The following is a 23,426-nucleotide window of genomic DNA, read 5'->3' on the forward strand; positions in this document are numbered from 1 at the left end:
TTGAATTTGTTCAGTGCCGTATTCCTGGTCAATGATTTGATGCATAAATGTCAACATGTTGGCAGTTAGCCCAACAGTATCCTCTGCTGCATAATGCTTTCTACAATAACTTTACAATTCAGTTGTGTTTTCAGTATTTATTATAGGAGCATCTTTGTACTTATTCTTGAACAAAAGTTAAAATGCTACTTTCATCCTGGATACATGTTTTGTGGTTTCAGCTTTTGCCGTACACGGCCATCTCCTCCCGAACAGAGCTTGTGAACAGATCTGCCAAAAAATCTGGTTCCTCAATACCATTTGAAAGAAACTTCTCCATCTCGGTCATCTTGTCCTTCTCCAGCTTCCTCATACTTTCTGTGATCTTCTTTCCTTTGTCCTAAAAAAAACAACAAAAAAGTATATATATATATATATATATTGTGAGTACATTTTCAGCAGACAGTGACAAAGACAAGTGCCACATGTAGGTCAATTGTTAAAGCCTCTTAGGATTGAAGGATGGCAGCTACCAGTTCATGTTTGACAAACAACAGGTGTTTGCGATCCGGCTTGCTCTGGAAGCGAGGTTTCTTCTTTACAGGGTCATCTGCACCGTAACTGGGAGAAGAAGTCTCCTTCAGCTCGTTAACGTTCTTCACAAAGATGAAAGGTTTGAACACAGACCTGTTGTGCAAAACAATAAAATGCAATTCCTCATTAACTGCTTCCGAAATGAAATTAAAGGGTGCATTATCAGCTGAAGTGAGATAAAGTGCTGTACATTTCAGGGTCTGGAGTGGCTGTGAAATAGTGAACCCCTGGCAGAGCAGGATTTGTGGGTATCACAGACACCATACTTCCTGTCGTCATGAACGTGCCCTCCATGTTGATGCCACTATCTTTATCCCTCAGGATATCCATCATCGTCTCAGCGTTGATGTGACCTTCAGTAAATACAAGCAGCACATGCATAAGTAGAGGTAAAAGTCATGTAATGTTTTCCTCCTGCGTGCCAATTCTTCACAGTGAAATACGAACCGTTGCTCTTTTTCAGCAACTTCTTCCCCTCACAGTATCGGCTCCCAGAGGCTTCTATTCTGGCCGTAGTCATAAAGGAGTAGACGGTGGAAAAGTTGAACCGAGTCTCTCCGTCCCACCAGCCCTGGCTTTGTGCATATTCCCTCAGTGCTGGATGTTCCTTGTCTATCTTAGTCGTTATGCTATACTGGTTCGAGATGTTGCGATATCCACCTAGAGAAGATTAAAAGAAGATGATAGGCCACAAATATGAAAACTTAGTAATTCAACAGCTTCCTAAGCAGTGTATTGTATTTTTAGAAAACTAATAGAGGGTCCAAATTAGTCTGCATCTATTTATCTCCTGCAGCAAAACTGTGTTAATCAGACTTTAGTTCTGATTACAACAAATCCAAAAGGAGGGAAATTGTTTTATGTAGAAAACTGGAAATATTTAAAGGCATCATGATAATAATGAAGAATTGGACTGGCAGCTACTTGAAGAAGGACCAGACTTGCAGACAGAACAAGATTTTCAAAAGTCCTTTAAAATAAAAAAGTTACTTGTGTTGTCAAATAAAGAAAGGCAGAAGAGAACCTGTCTTAAGTATTTGAAAGCAATAGACTTAAATAAGGTTTGCAAAGAAATGGTTCTAATTTTGCTTTGAAAGGTAAGATACCACTATAGCCGTTGATGTAATGTGACTGAGGGTACTTGTCAAATCCACCATCTTGTCTGCAGCCATGTTCTCCTTGGCTAAAGATACTCATCTTTTAGGCCAATACAATCATTGATATTTTAGAGATTACAATTAATTATAACCAAAATATTGTACCGATTGGGACATTGTACATTTGAACTTACCAGCACCCTCTGGTGGATAAACTATTTTATGGTAACACTGATCTACCTCAAACATATCTTTTGGAATTTTGTACTGACATTTTGAATTGGGAATATATACAGATACCAATTGATCTTTGATATAATTTCTTTTAAATCAGCCAATACAATGAATGTAGAAGGCTCTAATTTCAACAGGCTTCAGATGTCCTCAAGCAATTTTTCATAAAAAGCTCTAAGCTTAATTTAACCCTTGTGTTGCCTTCGGGTCAATATGAATGATTTCTTTAAAACCCTCCTGTTACCTTTTACTTTACTATTTTATTTTACCCTTGAATCAAATATGACACCAGCTAATAAAAAAAAAAAATTATTATATTTATATTTTTTTTGTTTAAGTGTGTGTTACTTTTTGTTTGTTTGTTGACTGAAGAACGAAGACAGCATTAACAACATTGGTCATTGAAAATTGACCAGAAGGGCGTTAACAAATAGCTGCTGATTGGTGTAGGAAGCCTAATTTTTCATGGTTTCTTTGTGGATTTAAATTATATTATTATCATAACTCTGCAAGCTAAACAATAAGGAGCCTTTCGTTTGGCATCTTTTATTAATATTATTTTTCCGATTACCTTCCACTCTCTCTGCTGCCCAGTGCTTCCCTGACGTTTCCAGCAGCCACGCCTCTTTCCTGTCAGAAATGAGGAAGCTGTTGTGGTAGGTAAAGTTACTCTCATCCTCCATGCAAGATCCTCCCTGGCCATATTTCTCCAGCAACTCAGTAATAACATCCACAGCTTCCTCAGCTGCATTGGCTCTCTCAAGTCCAATCCTGGAAAAATAAAGAGTCACAAATCTATGTTTTTTCTTGTCTTTCTGGGTTTCTGACAAATGTATTCTGAACTGACAACTTTAAGGGGAAGAAATGTACAACATAGTTTCTGGTTGATACAGTTTCATCACAAACAATAAGCAAGTAACGGAGGCTTAGTACAACAAACCTGACAAGATCCATGCCAAGAAGAGCTTCGTCGCCATCTGCACTCTCCCTGCCCCAAACTGCTTCATTTCCAATACACACTTGATGCTCATTTGCACCCATTTCTGCGCCCCACAGCCATGCTGGTTTACTCAACACAACTGCATATGTGTGGGCAACCTGCTCAATCTCTATGTATGTACACTGTTCACAAGAGACACAAACCACAGGGGGAAAAAACTGTTAATAGTTGTCCAACTGCACTTTCACCGAGGAACAGTCCCAATGTGGGAAGCTGAAGGCCTCCAATAACATGCTGTCTGTGTCCCCTACCTCAACCTTCTCCCCTGCATCGTAGTCTCTGGCAGGAAAATACACCACCTCCTGGACTTCATCACAAGGCCTGTCGCTGTTTTTCCCAAAGATGATGCATTGCTTCTCAGTGGAGGGGGGCAGAGCCACAAAGGTGTCACAAGAGGACGGGTACATTCTGAATCACAAACTGAGAGAACCATGGATTGGATGAGTTGCATTATTGAACAGGTGTTAAGATCGACCTCAGCATAAACAGACAACACATTTTACAATACTTCGAATTTACCTCACTGATGTGACATCAGATCGAGAGCTAACCTTGAATTACTGCCGTTTGACATACATGCCAATGTTACTGTGCTCAACATTACAATAAGACAACCTTACCTGTGTGCGCTTACCGAGTACTGTGTCTGTAACTTTCTGTTTCCATTTCCGTTTCCACATAAATGTGACCTCATAGTTCCCAGTTCACGGTTTCTGAAACGGAAACAGTAGTCACGTGACCGAACTGAAGTCAGTTTTATATTCGACATTGCAATAGTTGTACAAATAACAAATACAATATCCAACTACATAATTAGATTTTAATTAAATCGTTACTGTGCCATTTTATCTGCAATTTTTATCATCGAAATAATGTTCAATCAAGTATGCCAAATATGAAAGAGGTGTTTATTTATATCACTCGCAATCAAATTGCGTATATTTCGTCTTTCTTTGGAACATAATGTAACGTTAGCGACATTGTATTATATCTCCGGTGTATATATAATTTAAGGAACTAACTTACACCTATGGCCTGCCTTCCGTAGGTCAGAGGTCACGTACCACCAATACAGAACCATCTTCGTGTAGACGGGGTTTGTTTACCTCCAAAGGAAGCTACGCTGGTGGCTCTGTTAGCCAGAAATAACCCGTTTCCACTCAGTTGCCGCTATAGAGGGTCAGTCATGGGGAAGTCGTTTGCCAATTTCATGTGTAAGAAGGATTTCCACCCTGCGTCGAAGTCAAATATCAAAAAGGTGAGTGGTAGCTTCAGTTACCTTCCGTTAGCTTCATTTAGCTTCAAGTTAGCTCCAGTTAGCTTGAGGGTAGCAGGCATCCGGTTAGAGCTAAGCTATCTTGATCGACCAGCTTTCTATTACGCGACTTTGAGAATCCACGTTGATGTAGAGAACACGCAGAGTATTTCTACTTTATGAATTATAGACACACGATCTCAGGTAAGGCTACCTTGCGCACGTTGATCGCTCGCATTACAGTTAGCGTTAAGCTAGCTAAATTGTACATATTTGTACCTAAAGTTAAAACGTTATCTTCGTCTGTCTTTAGTCCACTCATCGTTGTCTATAAAAGTATATACATGGCTAATTCGCTGAGCAAGTTGTTTCGTTGAAATCTCTATATTTCTAAACAAAGCTGATCCGTTATGGCTTTATCTTTAATTTAATAATCATACGCAATAAATCAAGATATTACGAGGACTTCGCCTTTTAATATTTTTGACCACGCAAAGTACTGTTTTTTTAATCAATGTTTTGTTTAACTGATTAACGTTGTTTAATGTACAACATGAACAGTATTACTATTTTATTTCTGGATAAACTGTTTGTATGTCCTTTCTGAGCAACCTCTGCTACACGTTAGTTGACTAGCTACATGTATATTATCTCTAAACCCAACAGCCTTTTAATCTTACTTAACAAATTCATATAATAATTAACTAATTCAATGGCTGTGTGCTTTCATTAATTTATTGTTAGGGCATCTAACAAACAATGAATTATCTCTATTGCTGAATGTTTCCGTCACCACTTCATCAATCTATACGATGTCACAAGATCCAAGAGCCCAATGTTTTGAGTTTGCTTTATTATTCAACTAACAGTCCATAATCCAAATATATTTAAATGACTAGCATAAAAGACAAAACCATAGCAGGAAATGGTAATGTTTGAAAAGTGAATGAATTATTCAGTAAATGTACTTGAACGTCTTTGTCTTCAAGTTACTGACTTGTTTATGCAGTGGTGTGTCAGGCAAGTAAGCTGTCCCCAAAGCAGGTTTGTGGAATGTATGAATAAGTATGTGTGCAGTAATTCTCCTTGTCACTTCACCTTACAGGTATGGATAGCAGAACAGAAGCTGAGCTTCGAGAAGAAGAAGCAAGAAGATCTCTTGCAGGCGTACACAAAAGAGCAAGATTGTTACAACAACAGGTTAGAGGTGACGCTTGTACCTCCTAAAAGACCTGCTCATTTAATATCATTTATCAGCATTTTAAACAATAATTTAACATTCAACATTAATACATTTATTTGTTTATTGATAAATACTGTGTAAAATGTCTCAGTAAATGGCAAGACTTTTATTAACTAATTTAAAACACCATTTTGAAATACCTCCGCTAACTTCACATGTTCTATATGTTGATAATCACCATTAAAACAAACAAACATGTTGTTTTCTCACCTCTAGGGTGTTGATGGGGGATGATCGTGTTAAAAATGGCCTCAATTTCATGTACGAGGCCCCACCTGGAGCATCCAAAGGTAAATGATCACTTCAGCAGCTCCGATTCCCAGTAAATATTATGTTTCTTAAGGAAATTGTGCTTAACATTTGAATACTTGTCTGTTCTTTTTTGTCACAATTGTCTTCTGTCCTGAAGAGGAAACTAAAGAGGTAAAGTAGAGAACATTATGAATCTATACAATTCTACTTATATTGTTTCCACTCATTTTTTTATCGAGTAAAGTTGATTATGGAAATGTCATTTTTCAGGAAGGAGAAGGAGAAGACTACAAATTTGAGTGGCAGAAGGTGGCTCCTCGAGAAAAGTAAGTATTTTATTTTGCAACACAATTATATTTTTTGTCATAATGTCTGGAATTTGCATTCCTTTAATCCTTGATTTTCTCATCTAGATATGCGAAAGATGACATGAATATTAGAGATCAGCCATTTGGAATCCAGGTGTGTAATGATTGAATTAGTTTGAAGCAAATAGCCTTCACCAGTGATTCCCAAGCGGGGGATGAATCTAAGGGGGTCACAAGTGGATTAAAAGATTGAGAAATAAAACGATATAAAATTATTTTTTCTTTTTTAAATACTGTATTTCTTCAGGTACCTGCACATTCCACAAATGAAACTGTTTAAAAACATGCACACTGAAGCCACACACTGTGTTTTATGGGTTGCGTGTAGACACAGATTAGTTTTGAGTGGTCTAAAGCAGAAAAGATAGGAAACCACGATATGATTTATATTTACTGGATATGCATTACTGTACATTACACACATTTTCAAAAAGTAAATCAGAGCTTGTCATGAGTATGAGGTCTAAGACATCACTGGAATGGATTTTTTCTCATAATTTGGTGTTCCATCATTTATTTGAAGAATTTTGTTTGAAATAATTATGCATACATCTTCACAATTTGTAAGTAATGCCTGTTGTTACTGTTGTACTTTCCAGGTGCGCAACGTGCGATGCATCAAATGTCACAAATGGGGCCATGTGAACACAGACAGAGAGTGTCCTCTCTATGGGCTGTCGGGGATCAATGCCAGCTCTGTGGACCCGGAGGAAGCACCAGGTAGCGTACATACAATAATTGTCTTAAACATTAAACACCTTTCCTACAGTTTCTTTGTTTATGGATGTAATTAAATGCAAATTTGTTGTCTGTTAACAAACCACAACCATTATATACAGATTTTCTTCTGATGCTATTGAATTAAACGGGACTAATTAATTAATTGACATTAGCATCATCATATTGGCCCATGTTAACATTATAAATGTAAAATTGTAATTAAGTAATTCAACATCAATGCGTCACTTATATATATATATATATAATCATCAAAAGTTGAATTGATATGTCGAGGTTTTACTTGCCGAAACATATATTTCAGTTTAGTTGTTAGTTATGCAATGGAAAAAACTGTAGAATAATCATGGTAGAACAAAAGAACATAGAGACAGAATATTTTTTTACTGCTTGATATTTGTGGCAAGTGCCAGCTTTAGTCCGTCACAGACTTTGCAGCAGGTACACCTACTGTATCCTTCCTCTTGGGTTTCAGCTGGAGCTCCCAGTCTGGAGCTTATTCTGACTTCTGCAATCAGCCAGTTGAGTAAAGTAATAATGTTTACCCCGGGAGAGTCCAGTCAGTGCTTGGTGCTGATGGCGGAGTGCTGTAATGGTCCCCTTCCTGTGCCGGGAGAAAAATATGTAATTATTGTGTATTCTGATTCCTCTAACTGCTGCTGTGGCAGAGAGTGATATTGATGATTTGCTCAGCCGGAAGTGTAGTGAGTTGATTTTATGTTCCATTCTGTTAACAAAGCCATCCCTGAAATTCCCACTGTGGAGATAGTGGTTGGCTTGGGTTTGACATCAATGGGACTCTGAGGCTGTGATTTGTGCTAACAGGTCCGTCGATGCACCCCTCTGAGCTAATGGCGGAGATGCGAAACAGTGGGTTTGCCCTGAAAAAATGTGTTCTTGGTCGGAATGCTACTGTTTGTGATCCATCGCAGGTAATTGTCTTCTCGCACTCCCGTCTTTGCACACAGAGACAAATACACATGCATGTATACTACGCTTCAGAGAGAAAAGAACAACCATAAACCTTTGATGTGTCCGGGTATAAAAACTGCAGAGCGGCCAGTTGTTGTGGCAACTTGTCAAGTGAACAAATTAGATTAAATTGTATTATTTGTTTTACTGTATACAGTTGATGTATTCAAATGTACATTTGTTCAAATTTGTCTTTTGAGAGTCATATTTATTTATATGTTGTCCTTTTGATTTCAATGCCAATTTGGTTTGTGCTTTTGCAGGAATATGTTGCCAGTGATGAAGGGGAAGACCCCGAAGTTGAATTTCTGAAGTCATTAACGACCAAGCAAAAGCAGAAGCTCCTCAGGTAAACAATATACCACAACTTCCAAATGTTTGTGTTTTCATGAAAGCATCAAGGAGTGGAGCAACATTATTATTATTATTATTATTATTGTAACATTGTTTAAATATATTTTGTATTTTTTAAGGATGGCCTTGTTCTGATGAATTACAAGATTACTATGCTATTTTTCATAAATCTATTAAAATGTTTAAAGAACTATTTTAGTATAGTTTAGTATATACAGTATATCTGGTGTAAAAAGGGAAATGCATTTTGTTCATCAGATTATTTCATTTGGATTAGGTGTTTAACATTCCTTGGCTTAAACATTAATGTGATTCATTGATTTTATTATGTTAATATTCAGGTTTTATCTGCTGCCTGGTTGAATGTTAATTGAACGTTTGTGCTCCTGTTTTACAGAAAACTTGACCGCCTGGATAAGCAGAAGGACAAGAAGAAGAAGAGCAAAAAACAGAAGAAGAAGAGCAAAAGAAAACAAAAGAAAAAGCATGAAAGTAGTGACAGCTCCAGTGACTCTTCTAATAGTAGCAGCAGTGATAGTGACTCAGATTCAGACGTTCATGGCAAGCACAAGAGCCAGAAGAGAAAGAAGACCAAGAAGAAAGATTCCTGTCGGGATAACAGTCCTAAGAGTGAGCGACGAGTCAAGAGTCAGAAAAGGGCCTCCTCTAACAGAAGCAGGTCAGCGAGCCCTCACACAGGACAGAAGCGGCATGAAGAGGAGTCTGGAGATTATAGACAAACAAGGACAGAGAGGGGAAGGAGTCGGAGCCAAGAGCACAAGATCAAGCTGGAGGGAGGTCAAGAGAGAAAGAGACCCAACAGCAGGGACCGGCAGCCACCGGGCAGCTCCAAGTCCGGCTTGGACAGAAGTAGGAGCCGCGAGAAAGGCAGGGAGGACGGAGGTAGAGACGGACGACACAGCAGAGATGGAGAGAGGATCAGAAGTAGCACAGATGGGAGGAGAGGCAGAACAGCAGATGGGAGGAGTAGAAGCAGGGAAAGGAGAAAGGAAAGGGAGAGAAGCCAAGACGGAGCCAAAAGAAAGCACTGACTGTTTGTTTTGTTCACGCTTACAATATTGGACAAAACGTGTTGAGTGTTTTTGCTGTGGCTGTTCTCTGGTATTGTCGGTGATCAATGTGTCGCTCTCATTAGAAAAGCAGATGTTGTGCAGTAGGTCTCCTTTTCCTCCAGTAGAGGGAAGCAGTCGACAGAAAATATAAAGACACAGCTCATGTGTTGTCCTGTAGCTTATGAAAGGGTCTAAATCTATTGATTACCATTGGAAGCAATTTTTAGCAATGCTGAGAAATTGTTGGACTATTTTTTGAAAATGACTGATTTCTGTTGCCTTTTTTTTTTTTTTACAATGTCGACATTGTAAGTTGTAATGCTTAGACGGTTTTTGTTTGCCAAAAATCAGAACCTTGTATTTTCTGATTAAATTTTTAATCATATTCATTAATTGAATGCTTTTGTTTTGTGATGGATGAATGAAGTCAGCGTCTAAAATCGGTTGTAAATGAAGAACTCTGTTGATTACCGCCTGCCTATTTCCACTAAATACCTCCTAAATATTATTTTTTAAATTCTGGTCACTGATAGCAAATTATTACTTTAGTTTAAAAAAAATATTTTGCGATATTTCTCAGGCCGCGGTTTCCCTGAATGCCAGCACACAATGTGTGTTATCAATACAGCTGTGAAATACGTCCTGCTGAGTTTTTATGAGCGTCAAACAAAACAACTATGATTTCTGTCTAAATATCGAGTGTGTGAATACAGCCTCGAGAACAAACAAATGCAGCAGCGTTGGTCGTATTAATGCAGACCAGTATTTAATATTTTCATTTGGTGGAAACTGGTATTCAAATAATTAGTATATTACATATTGCACAGTTATGTTATTATTTTTAGGGGGGTGGGGGTGCTCATATTTACCCTTTTCTATTTAATAGTTTCCACAATTGGGGGGGGGGGGATATTTTTTTGAAATAAAAGATCAACAATTACATTTGATCTCCAAAGCTTACATGTATGCATCTTTTACCTAAGTGTTAGCTTTTATATTTTGATGAAATTCAAATAGGCTATCTAATAGTTTCCACTATGTGGCCGTTTACTTGAAGCCGCTGTTGCACAAAAGGAAATGAAAATAATGTCCCTCTATTGCCTTCTGGTCAATTTAACAACCTCTTAAAAAAAAAAAGAGGGTTTCTGGGTGAGCCGCTTTTCCTTGACGTATTCCCGGTCCTGGACTCGCGCTGTAATTATTCCCCGGCTTTTTCTTTGAGAGTCGGACGCTGCAGTGGGTAAGCACAAAGAAGTCAGAGAGCATCCTTGAACCCTTTCAATACGGGGCCACTGATATTCAAATAACATGCAGGCACTGTTTGACTGCGCCGAGCAAAGAACATTTCAAATTCAAACATTTGCATGTGACTCTTTGCCCCTTCTCTTTCTAAAGTTTAAAAAACTGTTCCCATAACATCTATGTGGCTTCTGGCCAAGAGAACGACGCCGCATCCTTTTTCTCGCTCCATCGATTGGTATGCAAATTGAGGCAGTTAATTTGGACAATTAGAATAAATATTCAGGGGCCTTTTGTCGTCAAACCCCCCTGGAAACCCCCCGATAAAGTGAAACTGAACAAAAGATGTCTCGGAGATTAATTAGATATTTGATAAGACACGAATCCCTAATCGCAAATACAAGACACATGGGGCTGCCATGTGCTCCAAGTCATAATTAATACCATTTAACAAGATTTTCATTTGGCCATGAAATGTTTTTTTCCAGGGCATTAAACATTGATTTATTCCATAGTGGAAATAGTGAAAGTCAAGGTATTGGTGATTTTTAAGAAAAATTGCCGAAGAGCAGCACTCTAAATTTCTAAATTAAATGAAACTATTTTTTTTTTTAGATCTCACATAAATAATTAAACCAAAATAAATATATAAAATCTACATCACACAATAACAGCCTTTTTTAAAGATGTTTTAATTACGATAAAATGAAAGTCTTATACGTGTGACTTTATACAGGTAAACATTTATATATAGATTTTTTTTAGCAAAGAAATAAAATGGTTAACCAAAGTTGAAAAAGCTGTATACATACATATCCACAAAGTGCGTCGAAAGTAAACTCCCTGATTTCCAGGATACCAACACGAATAAAACAATCATAGCCTAACATTTACATGAAAATAACACATATTTTAGTCGTCAATATACAAGATGTAACTCACATTGTCCAACCAAAGTTCAACAGGTTTCGCGCCACCTCAAACATCCATTTCAATTAGAAGTTGCCTGTGTTTTCTTTAGATGGATTTACGAATGAAATACTCGTTACGCCTGTGGAGAATATATTGTTTAGACTCTGCAATCGCTTCTTGAAATATGTTCTCCTTTTATCGTCTGTCAAATTAGACCCGTTTACAATACTGTGCAGTTTTGAATCTGGTTTGATTTTGGGTGAAGCCTCATTAGGGCTCGTCTTGAGGAGACGGATCCATAACATTGATTCTGGGATTTACCCCCTCCAAAATAAGTTCTGGGGACTCGGACCTCGGGGTCTCCAGGTTACTGGTGTCGGTGTCACTGTCGCTCCCCCTTTTGCCTCCTCCACCGGCCGTGTGCGTTTTGATGTGCTTGCTCAAATGGTCACTCCGCATAAAGCGCTTGTTACAAACCGGGCAAGCAAACCTTTTCTCACCGGTGTGGGTGCGGAGGTGTCTCTGGAGCTCATCGGACCGAGTGAACCTTTTGCCACAGAAAAGCCAGTTGCAGACAAAAGGCCGCTCGCCGGTGTGCCATCTCAGATGTGCTTTGAGGTGAGATGTCTTTCCGTACACTTTACCGCAGCCGGGAATGTGGCAGCTGTGGAGTCCCTTCCTGCGCAGGCTGGCCCCGGCGGGTCCCAGCCGCTCAGCCTCCTGGCAGTTCGGGCAGTCACATGTTGCTCGGCCGGAGTACCGCCGGGACGACCTCGAGGAGCTACTTATTCCTGAACTGCCCCCAGAAATCATGGCGTTGGCGGCAGACGCGTCTGTGTAAGTGGGGATCACTGTTTTGAACCCGTCCTGAGTTAACAGGTGCTGACTGGTGGACAGTAGATGAGACGCAGAGGGGTTGATTCCAGTGGAGCTGAACGCCGAGTGCGTCAGCGAGGAGAAGTCCGGGTTGTAGCCACTCAGCTGGGAGTGGATGGCTTGAGGTGTCCCGGTGTGCAGTGAGGTCTGGAGGGTGCCTGCAGGATTCTGGACATCGAGCCATGACCCGGGATTAGTGTGGACATCCCACCACGAGGACGCACCGTTTGTTACATCGCCAGAGATAGTCGAGTGGAAACCGGACTTGTACCACGATTCGTACGGGTGCGCCATCCCCACTCGGGGGTAAAGAGTATCTGCTGATGTGTGGACTTTGGATATAAAAGCTGACTGTCCGGAGTCTTGGGATGTGACTCCCGCAGCGTTGGAGAACAGACCGCTGTACTCTGTGGAAAATGCAGACGAGGTCGGGGAGGTGGAGGCTAAGCAAAAGGCGCTGTTGCCGGTGCCACTGGTCGGTGTTAGTCCTGTCGACGCGCGGCTGGTTGCTACTGTGAAACCGGGCAGACTGGATCCCAAGTTACAGCTTGAGGAGGATCTTTTCCAAGGATGAAATCCACCTTTTGAGAAAGCGCTTGAGTCAGGTAAAGTTGTAAGAGGACTGGTGTTACCAATTTTGTTGCAAGTTGCAGCCAGCATAGCTAGAGGTGTAGTTCCAAACCGTGGCTCTTCCTGAAAAACACAAAAAAAAGTTGGACTTAAAACGGGCAACAACAAATGATGCTGAATGATTTTCGTTTATTCCAGATATTTGGGAAGCAGACAACTGTCTTAAGAAAATAGCCTACAATATAACAACTGCAATTATTTAAAGTACTATTTGAGCCAATGTCAATGTGTTTAAGGAGAAGCGTGTTTTAACGAGCAACATTTTTTTAACAAACTTTCTCAGATTATGAACTGCTGTGAATATACAACCAGTAAAACACTGATCTAGATGATTTAACTTAACGGATTCTTTTTTAATAATAAACGAGCGAAGAAGTTAATAGCAATTCACACAGTAGGAAATAATTACAGCTAACTTGAAAGCCAGCATGTTTGTGAAAGCTGCAAAACAGCCGCAGTCTAGGATAACTTTACGCACAACTTGTTCGCATGAGACAAAGTCGGACTCACCCCAAGTATAGACGTTGCCATATCCAGGGTCTGTGCTGTGATGAGAGTGTTCGCGATTTCAATGCTGTACGGCTCCAATTTGATCAGGCTCACCGTGTTTGACTGAGGTCACACGGTTTCTCTCTTGGCTCGCAGCTCCCAACAACTACCTAGTTGTAGAGAGCGTGTTCTTTGAAGTACAGCTGGCGAGGACGCGCAGCCAATCTGAAAGCCGCATGTCTGGCTGTGGATGCAGTCAGCCAATGAGAGCCCCGACCGCAGGCAGAAACGCCACGAACCCCGCCGTCAATCATCTGTTGTACAGCCTCTGCACAGACTGTCATACAAGACACCATTTGGCTTCTTTTTTTAATGCATACAGTTATTTTTATGTCGTGTTTTCTCACACGAAAGCTCAATGTCTCCTTTCTTTGCAGAATTGAGTTCGCGCGTCAGTTCTCCAAGAGGTAAGCGTTTCACTCATTTCAAAGCGTGTGTGGATTGTGGTAACACCGGTCCCAGGTTTTCCTTCTGATTTTTTAATATTCAGATCATGCGCAACACGTCGGTGTGAATTGTTGCCATTTAAGCACATGTAGCCTGAACCAGGTAAGGGACACTGGTGTTGCCGATGCCTTTACCAGAACAGTGCATACTGCTGTGTGAGGCACGGTCCAGTTAATTCTCGTGGGGGAACAACTGGGGCTATCTGCTTTATGTTGAATTCTTAAAGTGCTGCTATTAATAGGAAACCACAGATGGATTAAGTTGAGGAAAGAAGTCCAGGCAAAGGCCTGACAGCACGGACCTTACTGCCAACCACGGTTTGACAATTTTTGAATTAATGACTTAATCCCTGAATACATGAAGGAAAAACAATGACTTGCTCAATAACCAATAGTTTACGTCCAGTCGCAAATATACGCGCGTCTGCGCTCGTGTTTGCGGTCGAGTTTACGCGCACCCATACAAGGGGTACCCCCTCCCTACTTTTTTAGGGAGTGCAGGTGAGGGGTTAATTAAATATGACAGCTTGCTCTATTAGGGCGTGCGGTGTAGGTGTTCAAAAAGAAAACTATTTAATGGACGAACAAGAAGTTCCCTCTTCCAGGTGATGCCTGTTGAAAGGCCGCCGGTCTTATCCATTAAACTGCTTTAACCGCACGGTGCCTGTCTTGTATCTGATTTTCTAATCACTTGTGGACAATTAAGAGGATGCCGTGTTTCAACTATATTTCCCGAACTAACGACTTATTTTTTCTTTTAATCTCACAATTCAATGAGCCCACATATCCAATAGCTTGTTAAAACGCAGGGATAATGGCATAATGTACAATTGACCGGCTCTCATGTGAATCATCATCCCTTTAAAAGTTAAAGCAATTTTCCAGAGAAAGGCTGACTGAAAAATGTGCATTACAGTATTCAAAAGGGGCAAATAATGCTCCATTATAGAGTGTGAATGCTGCCAGTCAACACATGCGCAATTTGTTAAAATACTCGTTTTGCTTTAATACCGCCACCTTTGGAAGGGTGAATAAAAAAATCATCCTCATCAAATACTAAGCGCTGCCAAGAAAATTTAATACTTTTTGCAATCATGACAATTTTGGCTGCTGTTAACAGTATTAAATGTCTATTTTACATAAATACAGTTGATTGTTGCAAAAGAAGCCATATTAATTCGAGCGTTAAATAAGAATGACCGTAGGGTTTTTTCCGTTATACTTTCTTAATATAAATACATTGGAAAATAAAATAACCCCTTAATGAACATGTATTAAGAAAAAAACATAATTTAAAGTTTGTTCAAATGATAATTTTCTTGCATGCATATTTGTGTAGAGGCTATGATATCTTAATATGGAGCTGTGTGACCGTTCAGATTGGAATAATGAATCTAACAAAGACATATGCCTAGGAATCGGTCGTTATGCACCAAAACAATGTATTTTGTTATCCATACCGTACATTTATTTTGAAGTAAGTGTGATTTGGAATAAAATAGAATTTTTTTTCAGACGATGTTTACTTGGGACAAAAGGGGAGAAGGTGATCTCGCCTTGTCATTCAAGTGAGAATTTTGATTCGAATCTGTATTTCTGGACTCCATTGTTGAGCACTTCTCTGTGGCAATTAGAAGCCCATTACAAGCCATTAGATTGATCAATGTACCTTAAACAATGGGCATGATTTATTTGGTCGAACAAAACGCTCTGCATCTATTGTGATGAGTCTAAGTGGGGGTGCATCCATCAACAAAAGATAAATGATTAATTCAGACCTATTCATTTGAATTCTTTCTATAAAGCCAGCCCCACTTGCCTCAAATACAGATTATTAGAGCCTCATTTTCTGCGTGTTAAACCAGACATGCTGCTGGATTGGTCGATGTTTTTTGGTTGTGCCCCTGTGTGCTTTAATTAGTATTTCTTCTGAGGGAAGTTTATTTGAGGACATTTCACTAATTGTTGTACTGTTGTGTGCTCATGTGGATACACCTGTTTCTCTCAAAGGGGGGTTGAAGGAAACTATCGAGTGCAAGGAGGTTTCACTTTTTTCTGCGGCGCTGTGTTGCCCATTATGAATTATCAATGAAAGCTCATTGAATAGAAATAGACACAATATGATTGTGTCAAGATGCGCTTACGATATCTTCCTTTTCTTACAGTATTTTTGGATTGTAATATGCTGGTCCCATGTGGAAGATTATTATTTAAATGGAAATGCCTTGATCTCATCCGCTGCCGTTTCTCATTAGTTGGTTCTTAAGGTTGCCAAGTCATTGTTTATTCTGACAACAAGGACAGTCATTGATCTACGTTAAAGTGCACATGCAAAAAGCGACTTGACAAAAATATGTATTGTTGAAGGAAGTCTAAAAGGTAATACAAGGGGAAATGGAAAAATTGCTCTGCAACTCGTGGACGTCTTCAGCTCTCAAGTGCATTCAAATGTTAATATAAATCCTGCAGCTGTTGGCAACGAAGTCAAGCCCCTGATAAAGATTAACTTTCCTTTTAATACAGACGTTTCAACCAAATGTGTGATTGATCTCTCAGCAGCTCATCAGCTTATCGATCATATCGACAGTTAAGTGGACGCTCGGGTCAACTTGCCGGCTTGCAGTGTCAACTTCGCTTTCCAGCGGCTGCATGTTCTATTTTGAGCGCGGGGGAGCGAGCCCGTTGAAGTGCAGTCGACTGGTTACATTTGAGGACTTATGCTTCGCACATTTAACTGTCAATGAATGTGGAGTTTTCTCTGATTGACTGTAACAGTGGGGAAATGGTTCCAAAAAAAGGTGCAGGTCATGAGAGATAGCTCCATTCAAAAATGAGCATGCATTGTGGATTATGTAATGGTATTTGGCTGCTCTGACTGCAGACGTCTCCACATTGTCGTTACAGGGAGAGGGACAGGATGCACCAAAGACGCCACTGATCGGAAGGTTTGGCACATGATTGAAAATGGGAGTTGGCCTGCCCAATGTTGGGTAAGTAAAGGGTTTTTATTTCATATATCGCTTTATCACCATTCACTGCATGCAGCAGCGTGTTCTGTCTGTGTCTGAACTATATGCCTGCCTCCCATGATACCATCATGGTATATTATACATATTTATATGCATGGTATTACCATGCATTTAAATATGTAAGGCCATGTCAGCTGAGTATAGTCGAATGCATGGCTAAAGAGACTTAAATAAATGGTGTGTATTTAAACAAACAATTTTAGACTTTGATTTTTTCCCCCCAAAGGAGCTTTCTCAACTCGTGCATGTCACATGTTATACTGAAACAAGTGAAAAGGCATGCTGCATTGTGTACACAATTTGGATGTTCATAATAACTAGAGAGCCAAAAAAAAAATGCTAGACGACTGTCTGAGTAAAATGTTTTAGTGTTCCTTAAGAAGCAGAGGAGGGTTCCTCAGGCTGTTTTAAGTGACTGCACGAAACCACTTGTTCCCTATATAGTCAAAAGCACATGTCTTTCCTTCTCTGCATCTCTTCAATAAAAGTGTGTGAGCTTTTCAAACATGACCTTTTTTGGGTGTTATAGCAGATAAGTCTATGAATGAGGGCAAACCTGTGACTTCAAAGGGTTGTACTGCATCTAACATCATCGTTTTTATGGTTAAATCATATTTATATCTATCTATATCTATCTATATATATATATATATATATCTTTATATCTATATCTATATCTATATGTATCGATATATCTATATCTCTATCTATATATATATATATATACTTCAAGTGTGTATCCTATAGCAGCAGTCTCAATGTGTCATGACCCATCGACATTTGTATAAATCCGGCAAGTTAACATGGATTTACCACGCTACTATGCAGAGAAGATTGTTAAATGTATGAAAAGCATTAACAAACTCTATTGTTCGTTGATGTTAAATACCCACTTACCATGCACCGGTCAAAGGTCAGGGTACATCCTTGACACCTCTCCGATTCACCACATACTACATATACAGTAAGTTACGATCACATTCATATATCTGGTAATTTGGAATTTCCAATTCACCTGACCTGCATGTCTTTTAAGTGTGGCTCAACATCTGAGGAACCACATCACAAAGTGAACACAAACACAGGATCTCCCGGAGCCACCTTGCAGACCGGTCTTCAAAACAAAGCATATGACTATAAGTATTTATGGTGTATACATACTGTACATCGTTTTACAACTGAATGGCATTTAACAAAATTCCAGCATGGAACGCATCACAAAAATACCTGTTGTTGTGTATTCATCTTCTTCTTTACAGATACAAGAATATTTCTAATGTGCAATATAAGCTATTGTATTTTGCCATTTTTATATTTAGCTCTACAGCAACAACAAACCCAATGAGAATAAGTTGTAAAACTGAGTCCTGTATCTTTTCTCTTTTTTATATAATGTTATGCTCTTATATGAGGTAAGAAGGAAGCTGCATGAAGTTATCGGTGTAAATTCAATTTCTTCCAGGTCTAAGAAGTAGAACTTACTGAGGTGGTCGCCTGCCATGGCACATTTGTGTCAAAGTACAATATGCCAACCCTCCCATGGTTTCTTCATGAATGAACCATGTTGAAATGCCAGCTTGCTGTTAGCTGGGCGTATCTGACCATTCTTCACACACGTGCGAAACCCGAGAGTGTGATTCCGTCAATCTTCCAGCTATTACTACTCACATGTTCTCTTTCTCCTCAAAGACACAAAAGGTTTAGTCTTGTCAATTTAACCCCTTAATGGATACACTGCACAGTTTACGGCATCGCTGACTCAAGTTATTCTTAATCATTTAACAAATAAAAAACAATATATATATTGCCTTTATTTGAGCAGCTGGTGGATGACAGGAAAAGGAGAGAGAGAGAGGAGGATACGGAGCAAGAGCCAGAATCCAACCCTGGAGAGCTGCTGGAGTTGTATATATATATTTTTATATGTAATATGAACTGACACCCGAGAATATGGAATACTGTGCTATTAACTACTGCTATAATAAGATATAATAATAAACGTGCAGAAATATGTTTTGTTAGCTGCCAACCCTTTTATAGGAAAAGGTGTGCACTTAGACATTTTAATTGATTGTGCATTGACTGAACAGTTATATCTTCCTAATCTTTCTCTTCTTCCAGCTTTACTGTATTCTTCTCTAACGTGACTCTTTCAGCCCCCTGTCTCTTTGGTAGAAGGACATATTTTGATTCCCATTGATAACAACAATATTGTATTAATTATTTGTCATCATTAGTGTACCTACTTTTTTCCATTCACTATGAATTAAATACATGTTGGTAACTTTTGCGTGGACACTGATCACCCAGATTTGAATTGAGAAGTTATAATTTTGACTTTACTCATTAAATTAACTGAACTTACACGCTCCTCTTCACACGTCTTCATTAGCTGTTGGGTTTGCTTAGCCCTCATGTAGTTATTGTATTCTACAATACACGTTTTTGTCTGCAAAATTGTCTTAATTGAAAACCCTGTCGAAGGTTTTAGGTTGATATTTGGCATCTATATGAGTTTCTCCCACCCACCTGTGGAAAAACACACTCAGCTCTGGCGGCTCATACACATCACTTCCCCCATCGACCAGCATATTAGACTCTGATTTGTACATATGTAAGTAATTTGCTGTGTAATCATCAAGAACATTTTTACACCTGACTTTGGTTGTAGTGTTACTGTGTGAATTGTCGGTCTTTTTTCCTCCCAAGGTGACCCAAGAAAAGCCCTCAAGTATGTCAGAGTAACAATGTAGCTTTATATAAGGAATTAATGCACGCACTTTAGCAATCTTGAGCAATTTTTTGCCTGAAGGATGTAACAAACAATAATTTCAATGTGAAGCACTGAGTGAGGGGATAAAAAGGGAAAGTCCCGGATTATAGTTAACTGCCATGCCATCATTACTCTACACTTTCCATTGTCTGTAGATTTACTTCTGTGAAGTACTCTTGAGCTGCTTCTTGCGCCATAAAAAATAAATCTCTCTGTGATCACAACATGGGCCTACGTTTGGCTGATCCTGTTCAACAGCAGAGATCTATCAGAAATGTAATATTCCCCTTGATTCCATGTGCAATTGATCTATTATGGGATTATCTGACCTTGTAATTGGGCAATGTATTTCATCGAGTATTTTTGGTTCAAGCTCTCAAATATTGAATCCTTTGGAAAAACCTTTTCCTTCTTGTGCAGAAAATAAAAAAGCCAATCTCGCATAACTTACTGAAGTGTTTCGGGATCATACTGTCGAACCATCGGGTTCTCCACACCAGCACTTTTAGATGGATTGACCTCAACGCTGTTTTATATTTTCAGGAAGTCAACCTTTTTCAACGTGTTGACAAAGAGTCAGGCTGTGGCTGAAAATGTCCCCTTCTGCACCATTGACCCAAATGAAAGCAGAGTGCCCATTCCAGATGAACGCTATGATTTCCTCTGCCAATTCCACAAACCTCCCAGGTATGGGGTCTCATCATTGACCTATTATTCACACTTCAGGTCTGCAGTCGCTGACGGTCTCCTTGCAATAGAGACAACATGTAACAATGTTGTTGACATGTGGCTGCAGTCGTGTCGGAGGAATGACTGCTGCTCTACTGCAAAGTCTTCTGTTAAGGAAAAAGCTGAAGCATCGAAAGCTCCAATACCTGGTTATCATACACATTATAGAGGCTGTTAAAGCAGCTGAATTCAGATGTATTGGGCTGTACAGTACTAGTGAGCTGTTCTCTTTTTGACTGACAAGAATTGATCTGTTCTCTGTACAAAATTTCATGAAAGACCAACACCAACAATGAATTGATTCTTCTCGTATAGAATTGTCTGTGAACATGGGCATTGTAGTTTGTATTGAGTCAATCCCACATACATCCTCCTGCTGCAATGAATCTGAGAGCACCAAATGTGTATTAATGTACAACAAGTTAACCCTGAAATAACTACGCTGCCTCGCTGTTTCATGAAATTACTGAGCCTGTTTATATATATATATATATATATTTAAAATAAACACTTTTGTACAGATTTATAGCTTCAGCTGGAATTAAGTAGCTTTTAGCTGAGTGTCATAGACAAGGGAGATAAATCAGGAAGAATTAAAACAATAGTGTTTTTTATTTGCGTTTGTTTACCTTATTTTAGTGCTGACTAAACTCAATGCCACATTGTGTGGTTATAATTTGAAAGAGTTTTGTATAAAATAATATTGAAAAGAAGGTCAGGTATATTGTCCACCCCTTATATATTCATATATAAGTATGGGTGAGCAATTTATTCTAAACATCGTACGATCTAATCCAATCCAATCCAGTAACATCCCAAACAAAACATTCTTAGTTTAATCTTGCACAATTCAAATTTCATATTTTCCAAACTTTTTTACAGGACTGTTTGGAGCACAATGCAATCAGTTTCTAGTCTCATTAAAATAACATCGGAAATGATTTATTTTTTCCTTTTACTTCCTGGGTTGCAGCCACGTCCCAGCATTTGTTCATGTTGTTGACATTGCTGGCCTGGTGAAAGCTGCTCATGCTTGCAAAGGCCTGGGAAATGCCTTCCTGTCCCACATCAGCACCTGTGACAACATCTACATGACACGTGAGTCTCTGAGTTGATCTTCCTCATAGGAATTCATATTTTCAGCATATCACAGTATTTTTGACTGTTGCTAAATCAGTTGCATCTGCAACATTTGGTAACACTCAATAGACCCAGGAACAGCTTTTTCAAAGCAAAGGCCTCACTGGTGCTATACAGCATTGCCAGTAGGGCATCTTGTGTGGTGTGTGCCAAGATCAACACAACAGTCAGAATGAATGAAGTCAGATCCAACCTCAGATTCCTACTGGGGGGCTCCCTGAATGGAAAGTGAGAAGGCATGTGCAGTTAATGCTTCACACAATCAGTAGCATATTTTGAGGCTTTGAAACCTAACTCGACAATTCAGAAGGACCACCACATAATATTCTAATATGAATCATAATGCCATTTCTTATTAGGTTTGAGTATATTGGAGCTTAGCCAGTTCTTGTTAGGATGTAGGTTTCTTTGTCTTTTCCTTTCCTATTTCTAACTAATATTAAAATGTATATTTTGAATGGTTAAAAAATACTGCCTTCTGTGACTTTGTGAATATAGATGTGTAGATGTGATTATGTCAGAAGATTATTCCTAGTCTGTTCCTCCCTGAGATTGCTAATCACTTTTCAGGTCTCCATCATGTTCCTCTGAGTCTCTGACGTGGTCTTGGTCTCACACAGTCAAAGTGGTTCATGCTATCAGTCAATTGACAGAGAAATTGTTAATTGTATTGACTGTATGCTGTTATTTACTTTCCCGGTGTGTGAAAGACTATGATTCGAGAGTCGTGATGGCAGGCATGGAATAATGGCATAGAAAGGGTTAAGATTAAGGCCAATTCACGATATTGTTCCTGAATTGTCTCTGTGCTGGAATAAAAGTCATTATTTATCAGTGCCGCACAGTTCTCAAATAGCCTTTGTGAGAAGCGGAACTGGAAGACCACCCACTATAAGACTTTGAAATGATTTACAGAGTGGACAATGTGAGGGGAGATAAATAAGTCTGTCAGTTCAGTTTTAAGGACTTTTGGTACAACTTAAATTAATGGATAAAGTTGGTGTTATTCTATATTTTCCTTTGATTGTAAACAAAACCCTTAGAAAACAATGCATTAGTCCATCTATCATTACATTGTTGGCTACATTGTTGTTTTTAAATTTAAAAAAAGGATATGTATTATCTTAATTTAGCATTTCACTGTAATTTTCAACAAACAAACAAACAGGGGGTTAATATGGTATTTGTTGGGGACTATTTTCAGGTGAGGATTAATACACATGTTGTGCACTAGTGAGTCTTTACAGCTGCAGGATGTATTTGGAATTGATTCAGCATAAACTACCGAGCATGTTTTCAAGGTAATGAAGGAACTTGTCAACCAGAGAAGCGGTGTAGCTGCCTGACACGGTTGTGCACAACAATAGTAGCCTATGGCACAGGGGAACACACTACATCAGATCATTGATGGTTTCGGTCTTTTCATGAGATTTAGAATCAGAATCAGAATCAGAATCAGAAGTGTTTATTGCCAGACACACTAGGAATATGACTCGTAACAATAAAATGTTTTTCACATTTCCCTTTACAGTGTTGTCAGAAATTATTATTTGCATTTGTCCACTTTTAGAGGGAATACTTAACATGATGTTACACATACATTTGTGTTACTTTTATGTGTTATATGTATTTATAATATCACCATGCACATGGTTTAAAAACACCCACAGTTTCTTTAATATGGGCCAAATGTAAATGCCAGATCCTCTCTCAAAACCAACTATTTTGTTTCTACCCACACAAAGAATAAAAAACATCCTTCCTAAATAGGAAGATCGAAAGCCTCTTCTCTCTCTGTGTGTGTGTGTGTGTGTGTGTGTGTGTGTGTGTGTGTGTTTATGTATATCTGTTTTGGCATGCCATTGTTTCCACTGTTGTGAAGTTCTTAGAAACAATGCTGTATGTTTCACAAGTTAACTATTAAGCAAAGCTGGTTTTGTTTTG

The 23,426-nt window shown here is 39.1% G+C and overlaps 3 protein-coding genes and 1 pseudogene across 5 annotated transcripts; 2 read left to right on the forward strand and 2 right to left on the reverse strand.

Moving 5' to 3' along the window:
- Nucleotides 1-122: 122 nt before the first annotated feature.
- Nucleotides 123-3,599, reverse strand: scrn3 (secernin 3). 3 transcript variants are annotated; one of them, XM_056430682.1, is made up of 8 exons: nucleotides 3,525-3,599; nucleotides 3,156-3,324; nucleotides 2,845-3,026; nucleotides 2,476-2,675; nucleotides 1,021-1,233; nucleotides 764-926; nucleotides 513-666; nucleotides 123-379 (listed from the first exon to the last, which is right to left on the reverse strand). In XM_056430682.1, exons 2-8 carry the CDS (start codon nucleotides 3,309-3,311, stop codon nucleotides 218-220), a joined length of 1,230 nt encoding a protein of 409 aa, XP_056286657.1. In that variant the 5' UTR covers nucleotides 3,312-3,324; nucleotides 3,525-3,599; the 3' UTR covers nucleotides 123-217. The 3 variants fall into 3 exon arrangements, with proteins under 3 accessions (XP_056286657.1, XP_056286666.1, XP_056286676.1); XM_056430691.1 differs by having other exon boundaries at nucleotides 3,539-3,562; XM_056430701.1 differs by lacking the exon at nucleotides 123-379 and having other exon boundaries at nucleotides 387-666.
- Nucleotides 3,600-4,006: 407 nt separating this feature from the next.
- Nucleotides 4,007-9,548, forward strand: cir1 (corepressor interacting with RBPJ, CIR1). Its single transcript, XM_056429430.1, has 10 exons — nucleotides 4,007-4,162; nucleotides 5,265-5,359; nucleotides 5,619-5,692; nucleotides 5,812-5,825; nucleotides 5,925-5,980; nucleotides 6,068-6,116; nucleotides 6,622-6,742; nucleotides 7,586-7,692; nucleotides 7,996-8,081; nucleotides 8,484-9,548. The coding sequence occupies exons 1-10, from the start codon at nucleotides 4,091-4,093 to the stop codon at nucleotides 9,136-9,138; spliced, it is 1,329 nt and encodes a 442-aa protein (XP_056285405.1). The 5' UTR covers nucleotides 4,007-4,090; the 3' UTR covers nucleotides 9,139-9,548.
- Nucleotides 9,549-11,563: 2,015 nt separating this feature from the next.
- On the reverse strand, nucleotides 11,564-13,347 carry sp9 (sp9 transcription factor). Its single transcript, XM_056434973.1, has 2 exons — nucleotides 13,327-13,347; nucleotides 11,564-12,879 (listed from the first exon to the last, which is right to left on the reverse strand). Exons 1-2 carry the CDS (start codon nucleotides 13,345-13,347, stop codon nucleotides 11,581-11,583), a joined length of 1,320 nt encoding a protein of 439 aa, XP_056290948.1. The 3' UTR covers nucleotides 11,564-11,580.
- A 3,204-nt stretch (nucleotides 13,348-16,551) lies between these two features.
- Nucleotides 16,552-23,426, forward strand: part of LOC130201950 (obg-like ATPase 1) — a 40,084-nt pseudogene continuing 33,209 nt past the window's right edge.

This window comes from Pseudoliparis swirei, chromosome 2 (genome assembly GCF_029220125.1).
Source record: "Pseudoliparis swirei isolate HS2019 ecotype Mariana Trench chromosome 2, NWPU_hadal_v1, whole genome shotgun sequence".
Classification (NCBI taxonomy): domain Eukaryota; kingdom Metazoa; phylum Chordata; class Actinopteri; order Perciformes; family Liparidae; genus Pseudoliparis; species Pseudoliparis swirei.